Source organism: Apaloderma vittatum, unplaced genomic scaffold, assembly GCF_000703405.1.
Source record: "Apaloderma vittatum isolate BGI_N311 unplaced genomic scaffold, ASM70340v1 scaffold3102, whole genome shotgun sequence".
NCBI lineage: Eukaryota > Metazoa > Chordata > Aves > Trogoniformes > Trogonidae > Apaloderma > Apaloderma vittatum.
The window spans coordinates 34,837-49,346 of NW_009702893.1; the positions used below are offsets into that span (position 1 = coordinate 34,837).

The 14,510-nt window shown below is 39.6% G+C and overlaps 1 protein-coding gene across 1 annotated transcript in view; it reads left to right on the forward strand.

The window, feature by feature from the left end:
• The first annotated feature begins 333 nt into the window (after window positions 1–333).
• The window catches only part of NAV3 (neuron navigator 3), a 69,175-nt gene continuing 54,998 nt past the window's right edge, over window positions 334–14,510 (forward strand). The window contains exons 1-5 of the mRNA XM_009864387.1: window positions 334–389; window positions 1,153–1,285; window positions 4,511–4,787; window positions 6,925–7,630; window positions 9,407–9,895. Coding sequence (XP_009862689.1) covers window positions 334–389; window positions 1,153–1,285; window positions 4,511–4,787; window positions 6,925–7,630; window positions 9,407–9,895 — 1,661 coding nt within the window. The remainder of the gene's footprint in view (window positions 390–1,152; window positions 1,286–4,510; window positions 4,788–6,924; window positions 7,631–9,406; window positions 9,896–14,510) is intronic.

Below are 14,510 nucleotides of genomic sequence, written 5' to 3' on the forward strand. Positions count from 1 at the left end.
TTTTGAACTTAACCATATGCAGAAATGTGTCACCTAGCTTTGTCTCTCCAGAAGTTTTGTGGCTAGAACAGGCTCTAGGAGAGGGAAAGATATAAAGAGACACCTCCAGTGGACAGTTCATCCCACAAACCTGAGACATTTTAAGCCAGGATGAATTATCTCCCAGAGGAGCCTGCTTCTTTGTGCTGGTTAGAGAGGGCACCTAGACAGATATTGTAAATGAGATACCTAACTTCTATGTAGCTAAAACTATAGGACGTGAATCCCACTGCAAGTGATGAGGGGAATATTTTTCTGACTCTGTGGCCTGGAAAAGAAAATTAACAGGTCGAGATGCAGAAAAACTGGGAGCATGCTGCTATATGTGGCAATAAGCTAAGAGTTCTAATGTAACATCATGGAGAAGCCATTGTGTAGAGAAGGGTCTGAGAAACAAGGATCAACCTCCCTTCTGTGCAAATGCAATGGCTTTTGTGAGAGTAGGTAAATGACATTTCTATAAGAGTAGCCTTTCTCTCATTTGCATTGTCTCCCTCAATCTCCCAAAGCAGAAGAGTTGACAGCCTGTGTTTCTGAAGAGATATATAATGTGTTCTCTGTCAGCATTGGTGACTGTATTGTCAGGGATTCCTATTTTGATGACATTGCACTCACTAGACAAAGGCTGGAGACAAGAAAATAAAACTTTTGGAAATAGTGTCTTCCTGCTGACAGTTGATTACGCTGCAGAAGAGACAGTCATTTTACTTTACTCTTGCCTGGAAATCCATCAGGTGTTCTCTAAGCTATTAATAATGCTTTGGCTAGCAATACCAGGTAGGTTTAATGGATTTCCCTGCCAGTGTACTGAATGTGGCTGCAATGAAGCATGAAACAACCTGTTTTGATGACTTACACTAGTGCCTGCTTAGACCTGACATTAATTTTTTAAAAGGCAGCTGGATCTTCCATTAATTGAACAAGTGACCACTTGACAGTGACCGAAGAATTAATTAAAAGTCTGAAAATTAATATTCATTGTACTTTAGGAAATATTACTGAAAATTTTCTGGTAAACCTCTTGAAGGACAGGTAATCTTGTATATTGATTTTGAGATGCTTTCTGTCTGTTGACACACAGTATGTAAAGTAGATGTGCTTCTTTCTCTGCAGCTGGGATGACAGCAGCTCTGTTAGTAGTGGCCTCAGTGACACTCTTGACAACCTCAGCACTGATGATTTGAACACCACTTCATCTGTCAGCTCCTATTCCAATATAACTGCCTCTTCAAGGAAGAATACTCATGCCCAGGTGAGTAGCTCTTCAATGCCATTTCTTGCAACAGCCCACAGGCATGCAGGATTACGAAGAAAAATGTTTAGTATCAATGCCTCTGAAAAAAATTAAATATTCATATTTTACAAACTTGTATCACATTTGTGTGCAAGAAGCCCATGGACCCCACTGACTCAACCCTGATCCGTGGGCTGATGCCTCAAATGCCCTGCTCCAAGGGCACATCCCACTGCTGTAGGTGACATCTGATGAGACCCTGCTCTTCCCATTCTGGGGGAGCCCCCACTGGTCCCAGCCCCAGGAAGCATCTGAAGCCACCCTAACATAAATAGTCATAGTATGACTGGATCTGTGATGGGTGGATTTCTACTCACTTTATCTCATGTAGATTATCTCTTTCAACAGATAGCCCAATATAAAATCAGATGGTTTACATCTTTCGTGAGCTGACACATACCAGGGAAGAAATACCTAGGTTGTACTATCCTTTCCCTCTTCTCTCCACTGGGAGTAAAGAGACTGAAGAAAGGAGCCCACAGGCGGCAGAGCTTCTTTCTTCTCACTTAGATCCAGGAATAAAAGTGTCCCATGGGCCCACAAGCTGACAGTGCATAGTGTCAGAGTTCTGAGCAGTGTACAGCCACAAAGCTATGTACGTTATATATATGCATGTGTGTATATATATTTATGTATGTATACCTCAAGCCCCTGTGCCAGGTATCCCAATATTTCTACCCAGCTGCCCTCAAAATGGCAAGTGACAAAAAAGACAATATAGAATGCTTGCACGACTTAGTTCTTCCCTCTGCCCCTGCCCCCCTCCAAAAAAGAAAGAAAACCAGAAGAGTTAGTTCAAATAGAAAAGTGTTTTCTGCCATGTCATCTCCTGTTTACAATCAGGGAACTTCAAGACTGAACACTCAGTGGAGGGGAAGAGTTCTTGTCTCCAGTGATTTTATGTCACATATTCAGGACATAAGACTGACACTCTCAATTCCATTTAGACTCCTGCAGACAGCCCACGCCTGCACTTCAGAGATCTGTTTTGTAGATGCGCATTGTGGAAGACTTTGTCAACAGGAGAAAAACACGTATTTGTCATTTCTCCTAGATAATAGAGAAATAAAGTTACTTTGGGAAGGAAAATTTGTTTAAATCTGCTGCAGAACAGATTCCGCACCAATGCTGTACTCTTGCAAAGATAATCAGACCGATGTCAGCATTCACCAACCCTTATCATTGCCTTACCCTCTCCATCAGGGTCTCAGTCTTTACAGGTGTTTCATTCCAGTGGTCTCATATTCTAGCTGCTCAGCCAGATACTATTTGCAGTTTTTTCGGTGATAGACAAAGATGCAGCAAGTGTTCAAATGTTGCTTTCCTGCCAGAGTTGCTTTATGTTACGAAGGCTGGGAACAGACTTTTATCAGGTCTGCCTTTACCAGGCAGATTAAACAGGATACGCTGTGTCTATGCTAGCCTCCAATCTGTCAGAAGCTGAGATAAGCAGAATATATTTTTTGCCTGATGTTCTCCAGGTGTAAGATATACTCATGCATCACACAAATCCCTTTTGCAGTCTTTCAAGTAGTCAGAGCAGTGCAAGCTGGCTATAGTCTGAGGCAGAAATTGCATATTTTGGTTTTGTTTTCTTAGTAAAAGAGGATTAACATCGCTTTTTGGATCCCATAATGGTGAAGAGAGGCTTTTAGAAAAAAAAAATTACATTTGTCATTTGTTGGAAATAATGCAGTTTGCTTTAAAAATGTATAGCTATATGAAAAGTATAGCTATGAGAAAAGTTCTGGGAGCATTACACGTTATAGCAACACTAATGAAAACTCTCTTCTGAAAGACCTTGCACTATTTGCGTAGATGTTTGCTTGGGCTCTTTTCCATCAATCCTAACCCAAAATCTGTGCTAGCATCTCCAAAGTATATATGAAATTATGGAAGTGCTTTTGCATTTTGCATGCCTCAAAATGACAAAAATATAAACGGCAACTAGTTATTCTCTCAGTCATCTAATCAGCATTAATCCTACTTATGACAGCAGAGCCTAGGAAACAGCCACAGAAGGGTCTCAGTGGGGAAGGGGTTGTGGCAACACAGAATAATAAATAGCCCTCCCCTGAACATGATCCAGTTTGCAGTCCCGCTTAGGCTGGCTGCATGAGGATAAGACTGTGGTGCTTCCTGAAGCAGCACCACTTGTTTGGTCTTAAAGAGGGGCAGAGGTAAGCAGGACTGGTGAGATGCCGATGTGCAAGTAAGTCTTGAGGACGAGGTCAGGAGGCTGTAGGAAAACACGAGAGGAAGGGTTACAACAAACAGCCTGTCAGCATAGAGAACGCAGGTCTTGTCAAACACAGAGGGCAGGGTCAGTCCTCAACCTATCTGTTTAAGCCACTTTCACATCTTCTACATTGTCTGTCTGGACTGCTCCTTGCAGCACACCCTTATCAGCACGCTGCAGGGAAAGCAGATGCCACACGGGTGTTAGGTTCTCACTGAGGCATCTTCCACATGGCCTGAGTTAGAGAGCAAGTGTGACCCCAGCTGGTTACCTTCACCCCAGCAGTGGGTAGTGCTGCTGTAAGATTCTCCTCTAGCTGCTCTGCTAGCTGATGGAGTTAAAGTTAGTTTCTTGCTGGAAACAATTTATTTCACTTGGGACAAATCAGTAGAAAAGCCATCAGCTGAACTGATAATTTTAATTAAATGATAATTGATAATTTTGCTGAAGATGTTATCCTTAATCACTGGTGGCACAACAGGAGCAATACTCCTAACTTGGTCAGCAGAAAGCTTGGGTAGGAAAAGGCAAGAAACCAGCCTGAGGTGATTTGTGCAGGATGTATAGGAATCCCTTATTCAAGCTTTTAGTAAAAACTATCAGCACAGTGATTCATTTGTGAAATTCAAAGTGAGTTGAAGAACAATAGGGTATCACCACTCATAGTTACAGTAAATTATGTTTCACTCAGTTGTAGTTTATCTATGAAGGAGAGAGTTGAAAACTTTAGAAAATAGATGAAAAAAGAAAAATGTCTTCACCAAATGAAAATGTTTTTATACTTTTGGGATCATGATACTAAAGTTTAAGAAAGGAAGTTCCCATGGCCCTTGCTACAAATAAATCAATATGCTTTTCCTCCTCCCTTCCTGTGATTTAAAAACCAGCAAATACTGAAGGTGCTGAGACTGACCATTTCTCATGCGAATCTCTTGTAGCTGAAGACAGACTCAGAGAAACGCTCAGTTACAGACAGCGAAACTTGGGGCAGCACTGAAGAACTGAAGAAAACAGAGGAAGACTTTGACAGCAGCATAGACTGCAGTGGCAAGTGGAAAGGTCTTCCCTCGGGGCTGTCTGAAGAGTCAGAGAAGGGGGGCCAGAAAGCATCTCTCTCAGTTTCGCAGACTGGATCCTGGAGGAGAGGCATGACTGCACAAGTAGGAACAGCTCAGTCCAGGCACAAAGCAGGAACAAGTGCGCTGAAGACCCCGGGTAGGAAATGTCTGTAGTTCAGAGTGCAGCATTGAAAATTAAGGCCTTATTCTTAGAATTCATCTATAAGCAGTAAGGAATCTTTAGAGGGCTAAAAATAATTGATCGATATTTTAAGTGTGTGACAGACATGAGGAACTGTAAGCACGTTGGTAGTTCTTCTCACAAATGATTGTGAGCCAATGTTGTAATACGCTAACTTGTTAATCCCTAGAAAAGTGTTTGCTGTGCTACATACTAGTAATTTATTAATCTCACGTGACAGAAACTGTGATTGCATGTTGGTTTGCTGTAATTTGAATATGTCAGCTTCTGTTAAGTAGTTCTTTAAAGTATTTTTGGGCTCATCTATGCCTTATCTGCTGTAGAAAACCTGGACTTTTGATAATTGAACATCTGCATAGACATGGCCAAAGATTAGAACCTGAGATAAAAAGATTTAACATTTGAGTGAGGGGACTTGAAATTAGTATTTCTGAACTATAGATGAATTGTCACTTACCAGATACTGCAGTTATTCTATAGGCCACTGTAAAGAGATAAAAAAATTATCTTCTTACACACTTTCTTCAGTGTGCAAAAAAACAAATTTTACCCAGTTTTGAAAGGCCTCTCAAATGTAGTAACAACTTCTGCAACCTAGTTTTGAAGCAAAAAATCCAAAGTTGGTGGAAGACATCATTATTAACACCGTCTAATCCAACATTTTGCTAGGGAAATATGGATTCTTTGTAGGACATTTTCTAGGTCTTTGTCATGTCCTGACAAAATACTGCATGAGCATGCTTTAACTCATAGTGTAAAGGCAACTAACAAAGATCTTCTTAGAATAAGTTTAAATGTGTTGTGAGCCTCTTCTGTTTCTCTGCAATTTGGATCTGCTAAACATTTGTCAGCCTCTGGTCTAGAAGATCCCTGAGAGAGTATTGCCATGGTCAGTGGCCATATGCAGAACAGCAATTTATAAAGGAGATACTAAAAGGTTTACTGCATTCCAAAAGAAATTTCCCAACTATGTTTTGCTGAAGATGAGCAGGCAGCCACTGTGCAACTGAGTCCTTTTTTTTTTTTTTTAATGTATAGTAAGTATCTATGTGTTTGCTGTGTAGGAGTGTGATATGTATCTTGGCATGTGCATGTGTTTGTGTAGCATAAAATACGCACTGGATAAAAACATGAGTAGAATTAGTTCTGACTTGTAGGTGTTGCTATTCACTACAGTTTAGCTCCCTAAGAGAAATTAGGCCATCTACCTCCAAAACATCCGTAATCACTTGAAGAGTGAATTAAAAACTTTGTTCTGCTGAATATTTGTTGCTTATTGGAGCATACAATAGGTGCTTAAAAAGAAATTAGAATAGAAGACAAATATCATTTTTTGTCTGTTTGTAAAATAGGAGGATGGTATTTTCTTTTAAGATAGACTATCTTATTTAAACCTTCCTAAATGTCACAATAACATTATTTAGACATATATGGTATATAGATATGTGTCTGTGTAGTACTGAAGACAGCCTCTCAGAAAATCAAAAATCTTGAGAAGATATCAAGGCTATGACAAAGACTATTAACTCATGTAATTGATATGGGTATGGATCAAGAAGATTCATACAATGATAGCATAATCCCTCCCTGATAATGTTGTGTAACTAAACACAGAATAAACTTTAGCTATTAAGCAACAAAAAAAAAATGTAATCAGTGACAACCAAAGAACTCAACAAGTACTACTAATTTCTACATGCATAATTAATGTCATACATCTGGAAGTGTTAATTACCTGTCATGTTTTATTTTCAAATGTTATTTCTGACATATAGAAATACAATTAACAGAAGAAAAAAAAAGGCACCAAATAAAATTCCTCATAGGAATTCATTCAAGATAATATTCTACATCTGTATTCTCCAGGTATATATGAATCTGGAAGTTCTAAGGAGAATTTCAAGCTTTTAATACTTAATGCTTTCTTGTAATGTATCACACCTGCTACTGACTGCTGATGGGGCTGTTTACTTAGAGTAATTTTTGTTTCTTTATTTTTCCATTTTGAAATTGTGAATATATAGTGTTAGAATTAGATATTGAGAAATTCCAGCTTAAACACAAGTGACCTTTTCAAATATACTTTATTTAGGAAAAACAGATGATGCAAAAGCTTCAGAAAAAGTGAAAACTCCCCTCAAAGGAGCCTCCATTCAGCGCTCTCCATCGGATGCAGGGAAAAGCAGCGGCGATGAAGGAAAAAAGCCTCCTTCTGGCATAGGGAGGTCAACTGCCACGGGCTCTTTTGGATTCAAGAAGTCCGGGATGGGATCTTCTACCATAATCACCACAAGTGGAGCGACCATCACAAGCGGGTCAGCGACTCTAGGAAAAATGCCAAAATCCTCAGGCATTGTTGGGAAGTCCAACGCAGGGCGGAAAACAAGCTTAGACGGTTCCCAGAACCAGGATGACGGCGTCCTGCATGTGAACTCGAAGACGACTCTGCAGTATCGAAGTTTGCCTCGCCCCTCGAAATCCAGTGGCAGTGGCATCCCTGGCAGGGGCGGCCACCGCTCCAGCACCAGCAGCATTGACTCCAACGTCAGCAGCAAGTCTGCGGGGGCTGCTGCCACCAAACTGCGAGAGCCGAGCAAGATCGGGTCCGGGCGGTCCAGCCCTGTCAGCATCAACCAGACAGACAAGGAAAAAGAGAAAGTGGCCGTGTCCGATTCTGAGAGCGTCTCGCTGTCCAGTTCCCCCAAATCCAGCCCAACCTCGGCGAGCGCCTCTGGCACATCGGGACTTAGGCAGCCGGGATCCAAATACCCAGATATCGCTTCCCCCACCTTCCGAAGGTTAGTGCCTCTCTATGAATTCCTGAAGTTGCAATGTATAAAGCAGAGATTTTTAATGGGTTCAAGTTGCTCCAGAGGAAGTTTAGATTGGATATTAGTAAAAAATTCTCCACCAGAAGGGTAGTGAAGCATTGGAATGGGTTGCCGAGGGAGATCGGGGAGTCACCAGCTCTGGACATGTTTAAAAAGTGGATGGATGTGGCACTTCAGGAGATGGTTTTAGTGTTAGGGTGGTGTAGGTTGGACTTGATGATCTTAAGGTCTTTTCCAACCCTCATGTTTCTATGATTCTATTTCTATATGGGCAAAAGGGTTTTTCAGAAAGTGTTTTGCCAGAAACATAGAATAAAGTACAAAAAAAGAAAGAGTTATGTTTTTTTCACTCGAGGCAATTAGTTCTCTTAAGATCTAAAGACCTTCCCAGACCTGAAATGGCTGTTCCTTGAGCCTTGAAGGTCTTAGGTACATTCCCATAACAACAGCTTGAAGGCTAGAAGAAGTTGGACACAGTGATCCTTATGGGTCCCTTCCAACTCGACGTATTCTATGACTCTAAGTCCAGACACATGTAAAGTTCTCTCTAAATCCTCTGATAAACCCTGAAAGGGGAGAAGGACGCTGGGTTCAGGCACATTCTGTTACAGAAAACAGGCAATGCCATAGCCTGGTCAGAGAACTGAAGAGCTCTCTAGATTATAATAAAATATTTGCTTTCACGTTGTTGGCAGCTCCAGCTACAAAAGTTCCATATATTAGCAGCTTTGTTACATCTTTCGCCACAAACATTAGCTAAGCTAAATTTCAATTGGAATTGCCCTATTGTAACGTTTCTGGAAGTATGATTTTTGGATGAAGTATAAATTGGGAGGGAAGCACTCGCGCTGTTGGAGAAAAAGCCAATAGTGCCCTCTTGTGCCTACTTACCAAAACAGCATCTCCAGGCTGCTGGGGAGCTGCAGCTTTTTTTTGTAGGCTTGGTAATATGTAAAATGGATTCTTATGTTATTAGCCATGCTTGCTTTACATCACGATACATTTTGCATCTATTTCTTATTAATTTATGAGCTGCATCTTAACAGCAGCTTCAAATATTTCCTGTAAGACATTAAGTCATCGCATGACCTTTTATTTCAATGGTTTTAGAGGATTTGGAGCTTATTTTTTCATCATCACTGCAGAATTTCCTTTTCTAGAATTTCTGGAAACAGTTATGTGAAATGCACCTCTGTCATGAGTTCCCTTGGAGAAAAACTGAGCCCATGTAGCTCTAGTGCAGTTTATTCTGTTCAAATGGTTACTACATGACCGATGACCACATGATCATTTGTGCAAAAGAATGAGAGGGAAATTTTACACAAATACTTAGATAGTTATTCAACTATGAAGGATTTTGCAAGTGTTTGTTGCAATCATTTTAGCTGATTTGAGAAGCAAGAGGTTTGAAAGCTAATGACTTAGTCGTGGGAACGCTTAATTAGTGAATTTGGGTGAAAGTGTAATCTGTTTATGCACTAATAAGACAAAAATGTGATTATTTTACCTCTCTCTGGGAGGATCTGTATGTGCAAAGAGCACATCTGAACAGGATTGAATGAAACAAGCCCTAATTACTGTGATATGGTTAAGTGAATTTAATTTTGCGATGCGATTGATCGACTAGGTAGGCATGATTTTAGTAGTGGTAATTAAGAATGTGTAGTTTGGCTCTTAGGATGTTGCGCCATGAATGTTTAATGTGGCTATCAGTTTCTCTAAAGCTATTTGTTTTACATTTAGGTTGTTTGGTGCCAAGGCAAGTGGTAAAGCTGCCTCTGCACCCAGTACTGAAGGTGTGAAACCCACATCGGCAATGCCCAGCCCTAGTACCACATTGGCACGGCAAGGCAGCCTGGAATCGCCGTCCTCGGGCACAGGCAGCATGGGCAGTGCAGGTGGGCAAAGTGGTAGCAGCAGCCCCCTCTTCAGTAAACCTTCGGACTTAAATGCAGATGTTGTAAGCTTAAGTCACTCCTTGGCTTCCAGTCCCGCCTCAGTGCACTCTTTCACATCAGGTGGTCTTGTGTGGGCTGCAAACCTGAGCAGCTCTTCAGCGGGCAGTAAGGACACACCAAGTTACCAGTCCATGACTAGCCTTCACACCAGTTCCGAGTCTATTGACCTTCCTCTTAGCCATCATGGCTCTCTCTCTGGACTGACAACAAGCACTCAGGAAGTTCAGAGCCTGCTCATGAGGACTGGAAGCGTCAGATCTACTCTTTCGGAAAGGTGAGCTTGCCTATAGATACAGTGACCACAGAAACCAGTGAGAGAGGCAAAAGGACAGGAGCCAAAAAAATAAACCCTCTGCCTGTTTTCCTAAAGGGACACTGTTTAATTAGTGGCTTAGTCTTTTATGTTAAAAAAAAAAGAAAGGAAGGAAGAACAGAAAGCCGAAAGGCACTGGATGTGGAATCAACTGCTTTTTAAGGTTTTACAGGCACTTTTTCTATCTTGAGAAGGTTTTTTTTTTTGTTGCCCTGTTCAGCTGAACAACCAGAGAAAAGGGGAAAATTGTCTAATGGAAGGGAAATCTAAACAGCCACATAATGTTTCGTGTATGCTGGCTCTAGCCTGCTCTCCCAGCAATTGCCAGCTCCAAAGCCATATCTCTGCCCTCTTCCCCACAAATCTTCTCCAGCGGTGTGACCCCACTAGTTTTCTTCCCATTAGCTCGAAGCATGAGCAGAGCTGGTGGGCCCCTGCCTTCGGCTGACTGGTCTTGACTTAAAATACTCAGTCCTGACAAGTTGCTTCTCACATGGCAATCATTACACAGACCCTTACTAAAACAGTGGCAGGGAGACAGTTTACCAGATGAGATCCTTGCTCTATGCACAGTCCTGGCAAGTGTCTGGAATAGGCAAAGAAAAGCAGGAAAGGGTTTTCCTCTGTTTGCTCTGTTAAAGACTTTTTTGATATGCAGATGTTTTACCATTTAAGTTGTATTCTGATGAGGAGCAACAACCTTGGCACAGTTGTACCAAGATTTTTCTTTTTGTTTTCATGAAACATTATTTTGACTTTTGCATGAGAGAAAAAAATAGTCTTTGCTAGGCAACTTCACTCCATGTGAAAATTTTCAGGATTTGACAGTGAAACTCTTACCTCATGTGGAGAAGTTAAAGTCAATATAAAATATGTCATTAGCCTTTAATCCAAAAAACCCAAAATTATACTAAGTCACAAATATTTTAAATGTTTTAAACTTAATTGTATAACAACAAAATCACTTTAAGGAGAAAGATATTATCTATACAGTGTTAAGATTATTTTTCTTTTTATATAAATGCAGAGATTTTTCAGTACCAATTCTTTCCATGGAAAGATTTCACCTTCAGTGAATCAGGATTAAAAAAAAAAACAAACCACAAACAAAACCAAACACCTAAACAACTCTGCCAGATTCAGATGGAAACTCTCCCCACATTTCGTTCTCTTATGTTACATTCATAAGTATTACTGTACCAGCTAAAATCACACCTCTTACTAATATAATTACAATGTTGATAAACATACATGTGCACCAGTATAGCAAACAACAGTAGTTAAAAATACACTAATACATGAGTAATTTGTAATTTGCACTGTGCCTTTAACTTTAAAATAGTAATTTACATTGTGTACCATGAACTGAATGTGAAGATATTTCTTAGAAAGTTAATTATTATTATGTAGCTTATAAAAACCTTAACTAATTTTTAGTGCTACATGAATGGTGAGGTCAATAGAATGATGTGGAAGAGTATGAATTTATGCCAAAGATCACATTTATACAGAGGATATTAAACATCACATTTAAAATGTTAATGGTTTGGCATAAGCTCCTGAGCAACCCCCACTACTAATGCTTTATGTATTTGTTCAGTGACTTAATTTTGGTGGTTCCAAATACTTTGCCTTTGGCAATATTTTGAAGTTTCAGATTTGCCCATATGGAGATAGTATGATTGAGTCCAGAGAGAGACATTTATCCTGTTGATCTGGCCTCAAAACAAATATATATACCTAGAGAAAATGGTGTAATTTTATGAGTTATAGCCCCAATAGGGTTTTTGCAGTTTGATTTTTGTTAGAAGTCTGTTGGCAGTGCTGTGTTATTTCTAAACTGCTTTATGCAGTAAAACCTACATGTAACAAAGTGTTTTTTCACAACAAAAGCATTAGTTAGCAATGTTTGAGGCAAATCTGTTTGTCCACAGATTAGGTCCTTTTTATTTTTGTAAATTTAGATTATATTTGAGACGTCTCTGACAATACTAGCTATAGTCTGGCATGGCATGAGAAATTACCTGCAAAGAGACTTATTCTTTCTCTTCAGCCACTCCAAAGTTTGCAAAAGACTGAATAAGCAGCCTGTGTAGCGACATATATTACTATAATGTAGAGACAAAATCAGAAAGACTGAAGCACAAAATGAGATACAACTAACAGGTGACGGAAAGTCCATGCAGAGAAAGCCTAAAAAAAAAACTAAAAGAAGGAGCTAATAATAGATGATAGGAATAAATACGGTTTTGCTTCATTGGAGCATTAACTGCAGTTTGATAGCTAAATATCACTAATGGCATGCATGCTAAGAAGGAATGAAAAGGTTAAAGATTACTCAAGTTTACTGGTCCTGATGAACTTTTCACTTCCCTGCCTCAGACAGTCTGAAATAACCCTGCAGTCATTAGGGTTGAATAAGAGGTTTCAAAGGGTCTTTGAGGAGGAGGGCTGGGATGGAGGATGAGAGGATTGTGAGCAAGGCCACCTTACCTCAGTTCCTGGAAAGCCACAAAGATTATAAAACAAAATAACCAGAAAATAGGTTCAGTATATACTAGCAAAATACTTGCATCTCCCACAGGACTTACGTTGGTTTTGCACTAGCAGTATTTTAGACAAGTCTACTTCTGTTATCACAGCAGTGTAACTTACTATGTGGGAGGACACTTGTGTTTTATCTTATGACAGTTTAGAGGAATTAGAAAAAAATGTACAGTTAATTATTCTCTAAAGTAAAACCATCTACTGGGGTTAATTGGTGAAATATCACTGCTTTAATTGATGAAATTTTCCAGGTGGACACATCACCAATAGTTCTTTTGAATTCTTAATTGCTGTTGGGCATTGCAAATTTGTGTCTTTCTTCTGCTTGATCTGAGTGACACAACAAGGGATGCATAAAGAATGCAGAAATATAGGAAATAACAGTGGTCTTATCAGAAATAATGGCTGCATTTTAAGATAGCAGAGTAGAAGTGGTTTCTAATTACCTGACTGGCTTGCTCTGGTTTACTTTAAAAGAATGTTTAAAGTTTTGAGGGCCATGAAAGTGCATTGAAATTGATTTAAGCTCCTTAAGACTTTCAGTTGTTTTAAATTATCTTCATAGCTGATGTTCGTGGTTTTAAGGGGTGAAACAGTGCATCATGTATCAGATTTTCTTGCTCAACTATTTGTAGAAACTCATTTATAAGACCCATATCAGCTTGGCACAGCATGCCTTAGACTTTTCCAGATGTTTCTTAGTTTGCAATAATTTTTTTTATGGTCATTTACCCTAGCAGCTCTGCAACACTTAGATATAGCACAAGAATATGGCATTATGACCCTTTCCCAAGTTAACCTCCACACCAAGGTCAGGTAGGGAACAGAAAACCATAAAGCTTCCTATAATTTCCCCCAGAGAGCTTGCAGATTGTTTGGGGAAAAAAAAAAAAAAAAAAAAAAAAAAAGACAGACATTAACAGAGATGCAGCCTACATCTGCATGCATCTTCCTGCAAGACTGCTTTTTGCAGCTGGCAGGGCGAAGGAGAATATTAGAACTACCATGATATTTTCATCCCTACTTTATATTGTTGGTTTTTTTGAGCTGAAGAGAGAGCTTTCCACTTATGCATTGCCTCATTCAGGAAAGGACTGACATTTTCATTTCATCTTTAGAGATCATTTGAGCACTGATGTCTGTTCAGTTCTGTTTACCAAAAGTCCATTTTTTGAAGAAGTAATACACCCAGCTTTTCGTGGAGGAATGCTTTCTGAATTAATAGTTATATGCAACAGTGCTTAATGGTTTCATGCAATTATCTGAAATCTATGAGCATCTTTGCAAGACTTAGTATTTTAAAAGCACAGAATGAGTGTTTCCTACATTCACTTTTATGCAGTTGCAATAACTCCATGCTCACATTGAGAAATATTCAGCCCTATTTCATTTGAGTACTTGCATTCAGTATTTTAGAAAAATCTTATTGTCACCGTTAGCCTATTTATCTGACCAACTTATAACTTTTGGCTTGTGGATAGTTTAAACAGCACTCAGCGGCTCCTTTGTTTTTAGGTAATGTGCTGTAGATTATTTTGAAATATATAGAACTTCAATTTAAAGTAATATTAGAAAATATATTGATCATTAGGATGTCTGAAGTATTTGCAGAAGAACCTGATACTGTTATTAGGATCATATTGTTTTGAAATTTAGAGGTGCGTAAAGGTACACAGAGGAGCATCAAGGTCCCATTCTTCTCTGTAGGAAACTAAAAAATAGGTGAATCATGCACTCAAATTTACATTTGCTTTTTACCAACCAGTCTTATGGTTATGTTGGGAGCAGAAGGCTGAAAATGTAGTCCTCTGTCGGATGGAGGACTACTCTTACATGTACCCTGATAACTGGGCCTGCGCTGAAACCCTACTAAGTTTCAACTTTCATTTGCCTTCTCCCCATTCACAATGAGGGCCTGATTAAACTAGTGAAATTGCCTTCCTGGTGGTAAGAGTGGTTTACTTGCACCAGTCTGAGCCCTGATGGTAATGGGTTGTTAATGCCAAGAGTATTTTCATTGCCTTTCCCT